This window comes from Aythya marila (assembly GCF_965140915.1).
Source record: "Aythya marila genome assembly, chromosome: 27".
Taxonomy (NCBI): Eukaryota; Metazoa; Chordata; class Aves; order Anseriformes; family Anatidae; genus Aythya; species Aythya marila.
In genome coordinates, this window is record NC_139068.1 from 5,832,217 (window position 1) to 5,846,404 (window position 14,188).

Genomic DNA, 14,188 nt, shown 5'->3' on the forward strand with positions numbered 1-14,188 from the left:
TTTTTTTTTTTTTCCCTCCTCTCTCTCCCCTTTCCTTTCTTGTTGCTGCTCGGAGAGACTTGGCCAGGGTGGAAAAACCCCAACACAAAGCTGAAACAGATGCTGGCGGTGGCCTGGTGTAGCCGGGGAGCTGGGGCCGAACAGGGCGCACTTCACCTGCTCCCCGCCACAGGGACGCTGCCGCTGCTGCCAGCTCGGGCCAGTGCCCACGCCGGGACGGCCGCTACCGGGGGGGACACAGCTCCTGGGACGCGCTGCCGCATGCACCAGGCACCCCCCTGCACGCCCCCCCTGCCCCACAACTGCTGCCGCCCTGCAGGTCCCACGGCACGGGGGCACAGCCCCATGGGATGCAGCAGCGCAACAAAACCAGACCCGCAGCACCTTTTATTCGTTTTTTAATTGTAATCCAAATTGTAACACAGCCGTAAAATGCTCCTAACAATATGGAATAGGAAATGTATATGTTCCCATAGCTTCTGCCTCAGGAATCGGAACACAATCATACAAAAATAGAAAATAGGGTATTTATATATATATATTATATATATATGATATTTATATAAAGGCAACAGCTTCTTGGTGTCAGAGACGAGATGGTATTTACACAGGTCACAACGCGCACAAAAAGAGAGAGAAGTAACAATAAATACAGAGGGAGTGAGAGAGCGGTGGGTGCGGGAGACGGGGGCCGGAGGGGGCTGCGCCTGCCCCAGAGCGGGGCCGGGGGTCCCAGGGACGCTCCTGCCCCGTGCCCCCATGGGGGCTCCGCAGCCCTCTGCCCCGCAGCGGCCCGGGCTGCTCACCGGGGGTTTGGCCATGGAGGGGTGAGCGAGGGCGAGCAGCAGGCTGCGTCCCCATCACACCGAGAGGGCTGGAAGCCAGGTCTGGGTGGGCCTGGGAGAACCTCAGCTAACACCAGCTTTAACAAACACGCGCTAAAACTTCAGGGGAAAATGACATACACATATACATGCGCATATATATATGTATGTGTGTATAAAAATATAGACCTATCCCTCCCAAACCCGGCGCAGCTCCGTGCTCCTTTTCCTGCTGCTGGCAGCTGGGGCTGAGCCCCTCCGGGGAAAGATAAAGCGCAGATTCCCACTTGACCCCGAGGTCCCGGCCAGAAACGTCAGCAGAGTACCAAGAATTCAATCCAAAAATAAATAGGCCCGGGGCGGCCGTCCAAGGACACGCTGGGGGGGCAGCGCGCGGCGGTGCGGACGCCCCCGACGCCGCGGGCACGGAGCAGCCCCGGTGGCCCCACACAGCCCCGGCACGGCTGGCAGGGCCGGGAGCCGGGCCCTCTGCGACTGCATAACATACACAGATATAAATAAGGACCTTTTATCTTAATAAATATCAGGTATATGGTTTGTACAATATACACATAATGCCCCTGTCTCCTGGGTCCGGCCTCGCGGCGAAGGAAGGATTCACACGTAGTTTTCCTCGGCGTTGTCCGTCTCCAGGGAGAACTTGGCTGCAGCTGGAAATGGGGGCAGAAAAGGGGAAAAGAGGTGAGTGGGTGCAGCAGGGGGGCAGAGCCCCTTGCTGGCGGCCCCCCCGTGCCCCGCGCCCCGCTCACCCGAGCAGCTCCCGTAGTGGCGCACGCCGATGGAGCGCCCCAGGTGGCACGTGGCCCGACGCAGGTGGCACGCCGACGGGTAGGTGACGTTGTTGTTGCCGCACAGGGCATGGTCCAGGCTGGTGGGCTCGGGGCAGGGAGCCGTCCGGCACGTCACGCAGTGCGCGCTGCCCGTCTGGTCCACCACGCAGGTGTGGGTGCCGGGGCACACCACGCTGGAGCAGGACTCTGCGGGGAAGCACAACGCAGACACAGCTCAGCAGCCCCGGGCAGGGACCTGGCACCGCCGGCCGCGCGGGGACGAGGGGCAGGAGCCGTCCGTGCCGGGGGGAGCCGACGGCCCCGAAACAGCACCCGAGAGAGGGCGCGGGGCCGGAGCCCGGCTTGGCCGACGGGACCTGGCTGGGACAAGTGGCCCCACGCAGGTGCCTTGGCAGAGAGAGCAGGGGCGGCGAGGGCCCGCAGGGGCAGGATCAGGCCCCGGGCAGGGCTCGGAGCCACGCAGAAGGGCGGGGGGCTTTGTGCACCCCCAGCCCTCAGGCCCTGCGCAGCCGGCCGCCCCCGTGGCACCAGCCCCACGCCGGCGCGGGGGCACGGCTGGGCCCGGCGTGCTCCCTGGATGCTGTAAACACTGTTTGAAGCCTTCCCTCCTCCTTCCTCTATTTTCCTGCCGGATTGGAAGGAGACTTGGCATCTGCAACTCCCAGCTCGCAACTCACATTTCTTGCCCCAAATTTTACTGTGCAGTCCAGAGCTTGACAGGCAAAGCATTTCAGAGAGGAGGGCTGGCAAAAATAATCATAATAATTCTGACAGTTCTTGGCAGGGAAAGGAGGATTACTGCTCTCTTTAACAAAACAACAAAAAAGGGGCTTGATGTTTGGAAGTGACATTTTACGGACTGCTATTCCCCAGCCGCAGCGAGGCCGAATCCCCCGTCGCACTGACGAGCCGCTTCGGCATCCGAGGCAGCTCCTCGGCCGCCCGGCTCTCGCCACTGCGTCCCCGCTGGGGTGCCGGGGCCGGGGCCCCGCAGCGGGTGCCAGCTCCGAGCCGCTCCACCCTGCTGCAGGCAGCGGTGCGGGGGCGATGCCGGGGCCAGCGAGCTCGGCCGCGAGTGAACTCCTCCGTGCAGCGCTCAGGCGGGGAGATGCAGCTGGGAGCCGGGGGCCGGGCTCGTCCCCCCCTGCCGGGGCATGGCAGAGCCCCCAAACACGGGCTGCGGATCTGCACCCCTGACTGCTCTGCCCTGACGGCCTCTCACCCCTGCAGGACCTCGCAGGGCACCGGGAGAACCGACGGGCGCGTGTGACCTGGGGCCACGCAGCGCTGAAGGGCTCCGACCGCCCTCATGGCACCGGGAGCCGCGGGGAGCGGGGATGGGGCAGGGCAGGGGCATGACCGAACCTACTTTTGCATTTGCCCTGGTACATCACTTCCAGGTCGGGGTGGTCTCTGCACTTGGCCGTCAGCAGGTCGCACTCGTCCCGGTAGGTGTAGCCGTCGGAGCCGCAGACCTGCAGCTTGCGGGGCAGGCTGGAGCAGTCGGGGGCGCAGGCGCACTGGGGCCGCCCGTGCTTCATCTTGCACACCTTGTCGGGGCCGCACACCACCCCCTCGCAGCTCTCTGGGGAGAAACGGGGGGGGGCAGCGCGTCAGGACGCGGCACGGCCCCGCGGCACCGCGCCGGGGCTTACCTGGGGCTGCCCCCGGGCCCCGCGGGGGCTGCGCCGCGCGAGCGCTGCCTGCAGCAGCATCTGGATCTGCTCAGCGCTGCGAAGGAGCAGGTCGTTGGCTGCGGCGCTGAGCTATCATCCAACACTTACCCCAGCCAGAGAGCTGGCCCTCAGATCAGCACCAGCTAATTCATTTCTATGTATTTATTTTTTTGGAAGGAGACATTTCTCTTTCTTATGCAATGGAAAAAATCTATCTCTGTAAGGCCCCAGATCCTCCAGAAGGAACTGGGCTTTGCGAGTTGTCTGGGCAATCAAGAGCTCCGCTTTAATCAGACAATACCCAGCCCTGTTTTGCTCCAGGCCTCCGTGACTTGAACACAAGAGCGGGTCACGGCAGCGAGCGGCAGATCCCCCGTCCCGTCCGCTTCCCGGCGGGAGCAGGCGAGACAGACGGACGCATTGTCCCGCGGGTCGCCTCCCCGCAGGACGGCGGCGGGGCTCAAAGCGCCCTGGGGCCACCGCGGCCCCGGGAGCAGGGGACAGAGGGGGCCCCAACGCCACCGGCTGCACCGGGAGCAGGAGGGGAGCAGCGTGTGGGGCAGCTGCGAGCCCCTTACCCCATGTCCGGACACCCCCAGCGCCACCCCAGAGGGACTCCGGGCGGCCCTGGGGACGGGGGAGGCAGGACCCAGGTCTGTCAGCACCCGGAGCGGGGAGGGAAGAGAACCCCGAGCCCGATTTACCCCAGAGCAGGAGGGATTCCCGCAGACAGGGTGTGTGCTGGGAAGATGTCAGCGGGGAGATGCCTGGAGATAAAGCAGGGGGATTTCCCCGCAGAAGACTGGGGTCACCTGGGGAGACGGCAGGGGGAGGTGGGGGAAGGGGAAATCCCCTGTCTGCTTGGCCCAGCGTTCCCAGGGGAAATTCCCCGGTGGAAGACGCGGGGAGACGGGCGGTTTCCTGGTTTGCTCCTTGATTTCCATAGCTGGGGCCTGCCCAAAATGGCTCCGAGGGCAGGGGCAGCGCGGCAGGGACAAGACGGGGCACGGAGGGGCCCAGCCCCAGCAGCACACAGGACCCTCGCTGCGACAGCACAGCACGGCCCCTCTGTCCGTCCGTCCGTCCGCCCCATCTCAGCGAGGCGGTGAGGCTGCAGAAGCATCTGCCCGTGACCTGGCCCCATGGCCTGGCTCTCCCGTCCCCGCTGGGTCCCTGGGGAGGACACCGCGTCCCCGGCAGCTGGAGCCAGGAATTTCTGCAGCCCCCGGGGCCCGGCCAGCGCCTTCCCGCAGGGCTCGGCCGCCCCGGCTGCTGCTGTGGGGCCGGCGGCTGCGACCCCGTTACCCCAGACTGACCTGGGCCAGCCCCACGAGCCCGCAGCGGGCTCTGCCCCGGCCCCCAGCTCTGCCAAGCCCCCGGAGCCCGGCGGGGAGCACACGGCAGCCCCATCTGGATGGGACCAGCAGGGCTTTTGGAGGGGTGGAGAGTGGCAGCACATGTGCCAGCCGGGCTCTCCATCCATTTTCCCTTGGCTGCCTTCTGCCCAGGTCCTGCTCTCTGACCCCAGGGAGCTGTAGCCCACCGCAGTCACCCTGTGCACCCCCAGCCCTGCTGCAGACCCCCCTGGCCAAAGAGCCTCCTCCAGCCTGGGAGAGCAGCCGGTACCAGCGCTGGTGCCCCTGGCAGTGCCCAACCTCCCTGGCTGCCACGGGGAGCACACCAGGGCCAGGACCTTGCCGGATGCGTCCCCAAGCTCAGCCAGGGCAGCCGAGGCCAGAGGAGCTCGCTGGGGGCTGAAGCACTGAGGGGTGGTGTGGAGGCGCTGCAAGAGGCTGTTCGTTAAGAGCCTTTTTTTTTTTTTCCCCCGCTTTAAGCAAATAACGAAGTGACCTTCCAAAGACCTGCTCCTGACTACTGTGGTCAGCAGGTCCTCGAGCATGTTCTCACACGGCCACGCAAGTGCGACGAGGGGATCCGTGCCTCCGGCGTGCGCCAAAACATCTGGAGGGCCTGGAACTCACAGCTGGAGAGTTTCCATTTCTGGAGCTGCCCGTTATATAAAGCCATTTCACACACACGCGCTGGGAGGAGGAAGGGGGAGCAGAGGGGAAGAAATAGATCTTTTTCCCTTAAAAAATACTGAAAGAAGTTTCCCTTTAACCAGACCTGGTGAGGGCAGCAGGGCCAGGAGGCCCCAGCAATCTGTCAGCCCAGGAGCCACAGGGCAGGGTGCACGGCCCCGTGCCCCAGGGGCCACAAAAGCACACATGAAGTGAGAGCAACCTGGGGCTGGCGGCTGCACCACGAGCCCAGGCCCCCGGCAGCACCCTCCTGGGGACCCAGGAAGGCACTGGGGGACCCAGGAAGGCACTGGGGGACCCAGCCCTGCCCCATGGCTGCTGCATCGCGGGCTCAGCATCCTCCCCAGCACGGGGCTCAGCCCCAGGGGCCTCCCCAGCCTGGTGCCCAGCAGCGGCCGCACTCACCTTTGCAGGGGTGGCAGGTCACCAGCCCCAGGAAGCCCAGCAGGCTGATCTTGTTGCCTGGGTAGGTGTAATTAGACCAGGCCACGTCCACGTTGCCGTTGGCGCAGCATTCCTCCCACGTCACGCCCGTTTTCAGGATCATGGTGCACTTGGCCTCCTTCCCCTGCTGCAGCCAGCAGATCCCACCTGCAGAGAGGGCAGAGGATGAGGAGACCCCAGCATGGCCCTGCCACCTCCCCACCACCAGGGCACGCACGGGCTGCTGCACGGGGAGCTGGCCGGGGGAGCTAACGGTGCCCGTGCTGCGCTCGCCCTGGAACAGGACCGGTCCTGGGCCAAGTGACCCCGCCAGCCCCCGGCACCACGTGCGTTCCCACGCAGCCCGGCCGGCACCCCAAAGCCCCGCCAGCAGCACGGCTGGGTGGGCACCCTGGGGGTGAGATGCCCCAGGAGCTGCCCGGCCGGTGGGCCAGCACGGGGCCCTACAGCCCGCTCCCCACAGTGCTGCCCAAGGGGACAGAGAGAGCAGGGCTGGTGGTGCCTGCACAGCACCGCGAGCCGGCGTCCCCCGGTGTGCACCAGCGTCCCCGTGGAGGGACCGACCCCGTGCGCGGGAGCCCGACACACACCGCCTTTGTGCGGGGCCGGCCGGCAAACAGGGCACTTGACACAGCCCCTGGGACGCAGCCAGCCCAGCAGCATCTGATCCCACTGAGTCAAAAGCCTGTTTGTTCCTTAACCTCATGAGCAAATCATTTATACTTTTTTTTTTTTTTTTTTTTGTGAGTGATTCCTTTGCAATTTCCGCCTCTGCGAACCAGCCTCTTCTGACGCTTATTTGGGTTTATGTTCTCATTAGCTGCGTTTGAGGTTTGCTAAACGGCTAAAGATGTGAGGAAGGGCTGGGGGCAGGGCCGCATCCTGCTGCCCGACATGCCAGCACGGGGCTGGAGCCGCTCCCCTCCAACTGGGCTGCCCTGATCCACAGCGGGTGTCAGCACCCATCCTGGCCCCCTGTCCCCTCCCATGAGCCCCATTTCATTTTGGCCTTAAGCACGAGGGGCTCTCGGTGCGGCCGTGGCCAGCAGCAGCTCCCCGTGGGGACCGGAGCCCATCCAAACCCTGACAGCCCCGAGCCCCAGGTGTCCGGGAACCCCAGGGCACCTCCAGAAGTGGCAGCAGGGCCAACGCGTCCCTGCCATCTGCACTCCATCAACCTGCCCAATCGCTCTCCTTTACAGTCTCCCATGGCCCCAATTCCCCCCATGGTACTGAGCCAGAAGCTGGGTGCCAGCTCTGGACCGCGCTCACGCTGGGGCTGCCCCCCTCCTGCCCAGACCCCGCAGCCCCCGGGGCCAGCAGTGATGCCGACAGCAGCTCCCGTGGTGGATCAGCGCGGAGCCTTGCTGAGGACGTGGCTGTGGCAGCCACACCGGCATCCCCCACAGCCAGCCCTCACACCAGCGGCAGCCCCAGGAGCTCCGCAGCAAAGTTTGATCCTTGCTTGCTCCCTGCGCTTCTTCGGGGCTGAGAGGAGCTCCAGCAGCAGCCCGAACACCGCGTTTAGGCAGTGCAAAAGCCGGGGCTCTGCGCCGGTAGCACCTGCCCCAAGGCTGCGCGCACGCGGCCAGCCCAGAGCTTCCCAGCCCCAAATCCCTCCGCAGCTTTTCCATGGCCCATGGGTGCCTGATGTCCACAGGGAGAGGCCTCCAGGGGAGGCCCCAGGACATCCCCACGGCGAGGCACGGTGCTGGGGGACAGGGTCTGCCCGTCCTGGGCGCTGGACAGGGCCGCCCCATTCCCCCTGTGCTGCTTCGGTTTGTCCCCAGTGCGACCCAGGAGCCCCCCCCGTGCTCCCAGTGCCCAGGAGGTAGTTTCCAAGTCTGATATCTTCCCAGCAGGGATCTCTGGCTACTTTAAAATAGTTTCCTTCGCAGATCATTTGCCAAAAGAAAGTGGGTCAGCTGCTCACATGTTTATAAGAAAAAAAGAATAAAAAATATTCAAAACACGGAGTCTCCTCTGCTGCTACGTAGGGGAACCTCCTGCCCCCGCCCCGGTGCCCAGGCTGCAGTGCTCCCCCATCACCCCATAGCCCCGGGGAGCCCCCGAACGCCCTGCACAGCATCAGCGGGCAGGAGAGCCCAGCGAGCTCCTCACCCCGGACCAGGGCTGTGCTCTGAACACATTTGGCAGCGCCCAGCCACGCCACGGGGCTGGGACGGGTCCTGATGCCACAACGCTCACAGCAAAGCCGCAGGGAGGCTGAACGGGAAGCGGGCCACAATGCAGGAGCAGCCCCGAGCCCCCAGCAGGCGAGCAGGAGCCACTTTCACCTCCCACAGGGCCAGCTCCTGCGGACACGGGAGCGCCTGAGCCCCCACAGCTCCCACTGCACCCGGGTGGCCGTACCCACGGCTGCGCCCACGCACAGCCAGGGCAGGGAAAGGGGGGGACGTGCTGCAGGCTGAGCCCATGGCCACGGATAGGTGGGGGCAGTGCGGGGGCTCTCTGGGTGCCCCATCCTCCAGGTTTCCCCATCCAGAGAGGCTGCACCGCTCCTGCCCGCAGCGGGGCCTGGAGGGCAGCATCGGGGGGCTCGTGCCTGGGGCCTCTCGGTGTTTGAACTGGACCTCGCCAAGCAGCGAGTGGAAATCCCATGGGCAGGGGCGATGCTAAACATGATCCTGGGGGCCAAAGCCCCTGCAGGGACCCTGCGGGAATCCCCCTGGTCCTCTGGGGCACCTCGACCTGCTGCTGTCCTGCGAGCCCTGCTCCCTGCCCGCGCTGGCAGCGAGTGATGGAGACGAACGTGACTGCACGAGGAGGAAGACGGAAACTCCAGCGCTGCAGCCGGAGAACCGAGGCTGGCAGGCAGCGACCTCGGCTCAGCACAGCGGGGCTGGCAGGGCCACTGCGATCCCGGCTGGCCTGGGCGCTGGTGGCTCCTGCGAGGGAACGGCCACCGAGCCACCGGGCTGCCTCCGAGCACCGCAGAAGCTGCCGGTACGGCCACCCGACCCGGGAGGGCTCCGAGCTGCAAACTCCACACCCAAACCGGGAACCGGCTGCGGCTCCCGGCTCTTCCCATCCGGGCCGGGCGGCTCGCAAAGCACCGGGGCTCGGCGCTCAGCACCCCGGGGCGCTGAGGACCGGGACCGCCCCGGGCGGTGCTGCGGGGCCGGCAGCACCGGGGGCTCCGCTCACCTCCAGCCCCGAGCCGGGGGCCGGGACCGGGCACGGGCGCTGCCCCGACGCGGGCCTCGCTGCAGCCCCGGGACCGCCGCGGCCGGAGGTGGCCGGGACGTCCCCGGGGCTCGTCGCGGGCGGGACGCGCGGGGCCGGCGCCGCGGGGCGGGGGGGCACCGGCGGGGAGCGCCCCCCCCCCCGCCCCGGGCCACCGGCAGCGGCTGCCCGGGGCCGGACGGGGCGCGCCGCGGGGCACAGCCCGGTAACGGCGCCGGGAGCAGGGGCCGCCGCAGGCACCTGCCGGAGGGACGGGACGGGACGGGACGGGACGGGACGGGACGGGGCGCGCCAGCTGCCGTCGGGCGCGGCCGCCCGGTGCCCCGCGGCCCCCCCCCGGCCCCCCCGCACTTACCGTGCGCGGCGTCGCCGCCGGCGGGGCCGCAGAGGGCGAGCAGGCAGAGCGCCAGCCGGAGCGGCATGGCCGGGCCGGGCCGGGCCGGGCGGCGGGACGGGACGCGGCCGGGGCGCTCCGGGACCTGTTGCTGTGAGGCGGCGGCGGGGCCGGCGGCGCTATAAAGCGGCGGGGCGGCGTGAATCACCGGGCGGGGCGGCGGCGGGCGGGCCGGGGGGGCCGGGGGAGCGGGAGGGGGGGGGGCGGCGGCGGGCGGCAGCGCGGGGGGGCGCGGGGCTCGGTGGCCGCGCGGTGTGGCCGCGACCGCCGGGCTGGGGCGCAACCGGGTGGCGATGGGGAGGGGGCCCCCGGTGGCGGCCCCCGGTCGCGGGGAGGTTCGGGGGCGCCCCCGGCACGGGGGAGCCGAGCGGCGGAGGCAACGTCGGGGCAGGAGGAGCGAGGTTTGTGCGGGGACAGCCCGGGGTGCTGCTGGGCTTGGGGTCCCCACCCTGCCCGCCCCCTCCAGCCGAGGCCGGAGCGAGCCCCTGGCCCCCGGCCCCCCCCGGAGCCCTCCCAAGCAGCAGCTGGGGCCGGCCCACGCTGGATGGCATCCTTGCCTCGCAAGCAGCTCCGCGGCCCCGCTGGCAGCCCAGGCCGTGCCGTTAGGGAAACCGAGGCACAGCCGGGTTCTGCTTCCCTGGGCAGTGCCAGCCCTTGTGTGAGCCGTGCGGGGAGAGGTGGAGAAAGGAGAAGAGCTGGGGGGGGCGCACGCCCCATGGCGCACAGTGCCACCAGGAGCGGGGCTCCTGCCTGGCATCATCCGGCCTCGGTCCCTGCCCGGTGCCACCACGCCGGGATCACCAGCCCATCCGCACGGGGTGCAGTCAGGGTCCCTGCCCATCGCCCTGCACCCAGAGCAGAGAGCCAGGGCCACGGGGCCCCTCCTGCTGCCGCTCCAGGGGCCTTTTCCAGCCCCTTGAACCTCCCCGTCCCTCTGCGCCGTGCAGCTGAGGGGAACGTGTTACCCTTTGCACTGGCCTCAGCTGAGGTCATGCTTTCAGCAGCGCTGGCCCAGCTCTTTCAGAAGAGGGGCCCCATCCGGACGGCCCCGGGGAGCTCGCACCACCCCTGTGCTCCGGCAGCGGCCGCCCCGCTCCGAGCCGATGCCAGCACAGCGCGAGCAGCTCGCTCTGGCGCGGGGTCGGGCTGGACGAGCCTCGGTCCAGCGAGGCAGAGCAGCGCTGGTCACACACCCGCGATTGTGTCCGCTGCCACCACCACGTCCCCACCTCCCAGGGGATGAGGACAGGGAGCTGCACCGAGGCTGAGCTCCCTCTCCGCTTCTCCCCACGCAGCCCCCAGGGAGGGGACGCGAATGGGGAGAGCTGCGTTTTACCCCGTGCAGCATCACCGCGAGCCTTGGGGCTTCGCTGTCCTGAAGGGCCACATCACCTGTGACCAGCACATGGGGGCAGAGGCACCCTGCCATGGCGAGGCACGTGCTGTCCCCACGGACAGGCGGACCCAGGAGCCCAGCACATGCTCGTGGTATGCTGCTGGCCCTGGGCTGGGCAGCGCTGCCTCCCGGCCCCTGCCCTGGTCCCGGTCCCAGTCCCGGGGCGCCGTGCCCCCGCCTGGCTCTGCCGCCGCTCCGAGCGGCTGCCCATGTAAGGGCAGAGGGCTGGGGAGCCAAATCCCTGAGCTGGGTCTCAGTGAGAGAGCGGGCAGTGATGCACTCGCTCACATGCTCGAGGATGTCAGAGGAGCTTCGCGGAGGCCAAGAAGGGATTTTCCCTGGCTGTGAGCGGCGTTGCACAACCGGCGGCTCTGGCAGGGAAGGGGTCGTACCTCTCTCCAAGCCGCCGCATCTGGACGGAGCAGCACAGCTGGGCTCCCCGCTCCAGCGGGGACGGGAGGAGCTCGGAGGCCAGGAGGGGAGCAGGTCAGGCCCCTTCCTCCCAGCGCAGCGCAGCCTCGCCGAGGCCTTCCCAGCGCAAAGGGCAGCTCCGTGCTGGGGGCTCGGGCTCACCCTGCGCCCGGCTCCCCAGGGAGCGCCGTCTGCCTGCTGGGGGCCGGGTGTGGGGCAGGGAAACGCTGCCCACGGTCCTGCCTCAGGCGGGGACCAGGGCAGGTTCTCAAGCAGGGCTGGGAGCAGAACTCAACCGAGCAGACTGCAGAGAGCCGGGGACGTCCTGCTGCCGTGTCCTGCTGTGCCCAGAACAGGACAGGCGGCAACCGCGAGCAACACAGCGGCACCGGCAGAGCGAGGGGAGAGAAAGTCAGACGGGGACCCCCGGGGGAAAACTGCCCGGCTGCAGCTCTGCTGCTCAAGGCAGGCGGGAGGAGCGGTGCCTGCGCCCTGCTCGCGGGGACGGGCAGGATGGGGCCCCCGCGCTGCCCGGCCGCAGCCCAGCTCTTGGCAGGGAGGGAGCCGAGCCCAGCGGCCCGCGCGTGGGGCTCGGGGGCGGCGGGAAGAGCGGGGACAAAGGAGCTCTTTGCAGCCGCAGTGAATGGCAGCCTCGCATCTGACCTTTTCTGTCTGGGTGTTGGTATTGTTCTGGGTCAGGCGGCTTCCCGTCAGCCTTTGGTCTGCAGCAAGATTTCAGGCCGAGGTTCAAGAGGCGGCCGTCCCCCCGGCACCCGGGCTGCTCTGCTCTCCTCCTGCGCTGCCGGGCTCCTTTAAGGAGGGAATCTCGTCTCTCTCATCAGTTCAGGCTAATTAAACTCTGCTAAACCAATTAGAGCTGCAATTTACAACAAGACATTCAATTGAGAAGCGTTTCTCACAGAGCCCAGGGTCAGGGCGCATGCAAAAGCGTCGAGGTTTCCTGTCGGCTCCGAGGATTTGCTGGGAGGTTTTGGGCACGTCCCTCAGCGCCTCGGCCTCCGTTCCCCCCCGGGAGCAAAGCAGGCGGCCCCGGCAGCCCGTTACTCCCAGCACAGCCCACGGGGCAGCCTGCAGGGAGCTGGGGGCCTCGGGAAGACAGAGGCTGCCGGGGACCCGAGCTGTGCTCAGGGCGATGGGGCCAGCTCGCTGCCTGCTGGGCACTCACAGAGCACAGGGGAGCCCAGCAAGGCCAGGGCGAGGCTTGGTCCCAGCCTTGGTTACCCCCCATGAGAAGCAAGAGCTGAGCCCATGCTGCAGGGAGGCACCGGCTCTGTGAGCCCACGGCACCATGCGGGGGTGCTGGGCCTCTGGTGCGCAGCTCTGCTGCCCGGCTCTGCCCCAGGGGGCTGGATTTTCTCCGCCGTGGCCGCACGGCCCCAGCCGGGCTGAGCGGGGAGCTGCCTATGGCTCACGGCTGCATCAGCGGCGTGGGGGAGCGCGGAGCCGTGCGATCCGATCCGCACCTCGATGGCCCGGTTGGGCACGCTCCACCCCCAGCTCTGACACGCAGCTTCGCCCCGCGCCCGGGGGCAGCAGCGTCACCGCTCCGAGCCTCAGTTTCCCCATCTGCTGCGGCGAGATAATGCTCCTCTGCTTGATCCTGCGCTATCTCACAGGAAGGTTGCATTAGCAGTTAGCTAATGCTTGCGAGGAGCTTTGAAGATGAAAAGCCGTGAACAAATGCCAAGAAGTGCTGAGCTGGATTCTCCTCACCGAGCAATCGTTTCATGTTACTGGGGCACTTCCACTTCTGCAAAATGAAAGAGGGCAGGGTGGGAGCCTGCGCGTGGGGAAGGGCGGGGGGCGGCAGGGCGCGCAGCTTCCCAAGACCTGCCCCTCCAAATCTGATCACCGTGCGTGGTTTGCTCCCATGCAGAACCCTCCTGCTGCTGCCTCGCCGCTGACCTGGCTGCACCCTGCGGTCGCTCGGTCGACGAGCAGGACCCAGCCCTGCCAGGGGCGGCTTCGTCCCGCACGCCCTCGCCTCCCGCTGCGCTCAGGGCCCTGCTCCTGCTGCAGCATCCTCTGTGCGCGCTGCGGCCTCGGCTTCCAGGCTGCTGAAGTTGCGGGGTTAAACAGCACCGCACCCCCCTCGTCCCGCAGCCCCCAGCCTGACGCGCTGCTCTTGGCCGATGATCTTCGTGCCCGTTTTCAGCGTGTTGTAAAAGGGCTCCTATCACAGGCGATTTGATTTAATTATTCGGGTAGGATCTCACAAGGCGCCGTGTCAAATGCTTAATTAAAGCCTCAATCTGTGCGGCTGCCCGTGCCCCCCTCGGTGCGGGCTGGGTGAGAGCTGCTCCCCCGGACCCAGCACCGCCTGCTCCGTCCTGCGGCCCCGCAGCGCTCGCTGCCCCTTCGTGGGGCTTGCTCCGCTCAGCCTTGGGTGCCGGGGAGGGTCCCAGGGGCACCCACGGGGGTCCAGCCCCGTTCCTGCTCCTTGCCCTCAGCATCCAGGCTGCAGAGCTGCTGGGAGCATCCTCCCTGGGTAGTGCCCGCTGCTCGCTCCCTCCCCGCTGCCGTCCCCTTGATCTCCAGGGCTGTGCCCGGCCGGACCACGCTCACCCAACGCCTCTTCTCTTCCAGCACCTTCTGCAGTGATGCCAGCGGCAGCCCCCGCATGGGAAGGGTGCACTGGGCTCTGTCCGTCCAGGGGGAGCACCCGGGGGGGGTCTCCATGGAGCAGAGACTGGGAGAGGTGGGCGAGGGGGGCGCAGGGAGGTACAGGGAGGGGAGGCGGCGGGGACGTCCCGCGGGCCCCGCTCGCGCGGCCGAGGAGAAGTGGCTGTGTCTGAGGGAGCGCGGTTCCCTGAGTGGAAGAACAGATGTCTCTTGTCTATGGCTCACAGTTGGCTCTGGTTTTCATCTCTCCTGTCTGTGCACACGCAGATTTATGGCTGCCTTAATTAGTTCCTTACAAAACGATCTCGTTGCCCACATGGCTGTCTGAGCCCCGCAGGG

The 14,188-nt window shown here is 67.4% G+C and overlaps 1 protein-coding gene across 1 annotated transcript; it reads right to left on the bottom strand.

Moving 5' to 3' along the window:
• Window positions 1-390: 390 nt before the first annotated feature.
• Window positions 391-9,475, bottom strand: FSTL3 (follistatin like 3). The gene is made up of 5 exons (XM_082779801.1): window positions 9,361-9,475; window positions 5,760-5,945; window positions 3,006-3,221; window positions 1,595-1,822; window positions 391-1,495 (listed from the first exon to the last, which is right to left on the bottom strand). The coding sequence occupies exons 1-5, from the start codon at window positions 9,425-9,427 to the stop codon at window positions 1,443-1,445; spliced, it is 750 nt and encodes a 249-aa protein (XP_082635927.1). The 5' UTR covers window positions 9,428-9,475; the 3' UTR covers window positions 391-1,442.
• Window positions 9,476-14,188: the final 4,713 nt, after the last annotated feature.

What these genes read in the sequence shown, in the direction of transcription:
- FSTL3 (XM_082779801.1), bottom strand. Translation starts at nt 9,427, where the DNA reads ATGCCGCTCCGGCTGGCGCTCTGCCTGCTCGCCCTCTGCGGCCCCGCC. An exon ending in CGGCGGCGACGCCGCGCACG is followed by an intron (nt 5,946 to 9,360) that starts GTAAGTGCGGGG and finishes CCCTCTCTGCAG; the next exon opens with GTGGGATCTGCTGGCTGCAG. An exon ending in CCACTACGGGAGCTGCTCGG is followed by an intron (nt 1,496 to 1,594) that starts GTGAGCGGGGCG and finishes CCCCATTTCCAG; the next exon opens with CTGCAGCCAAGTTCTCCCTG.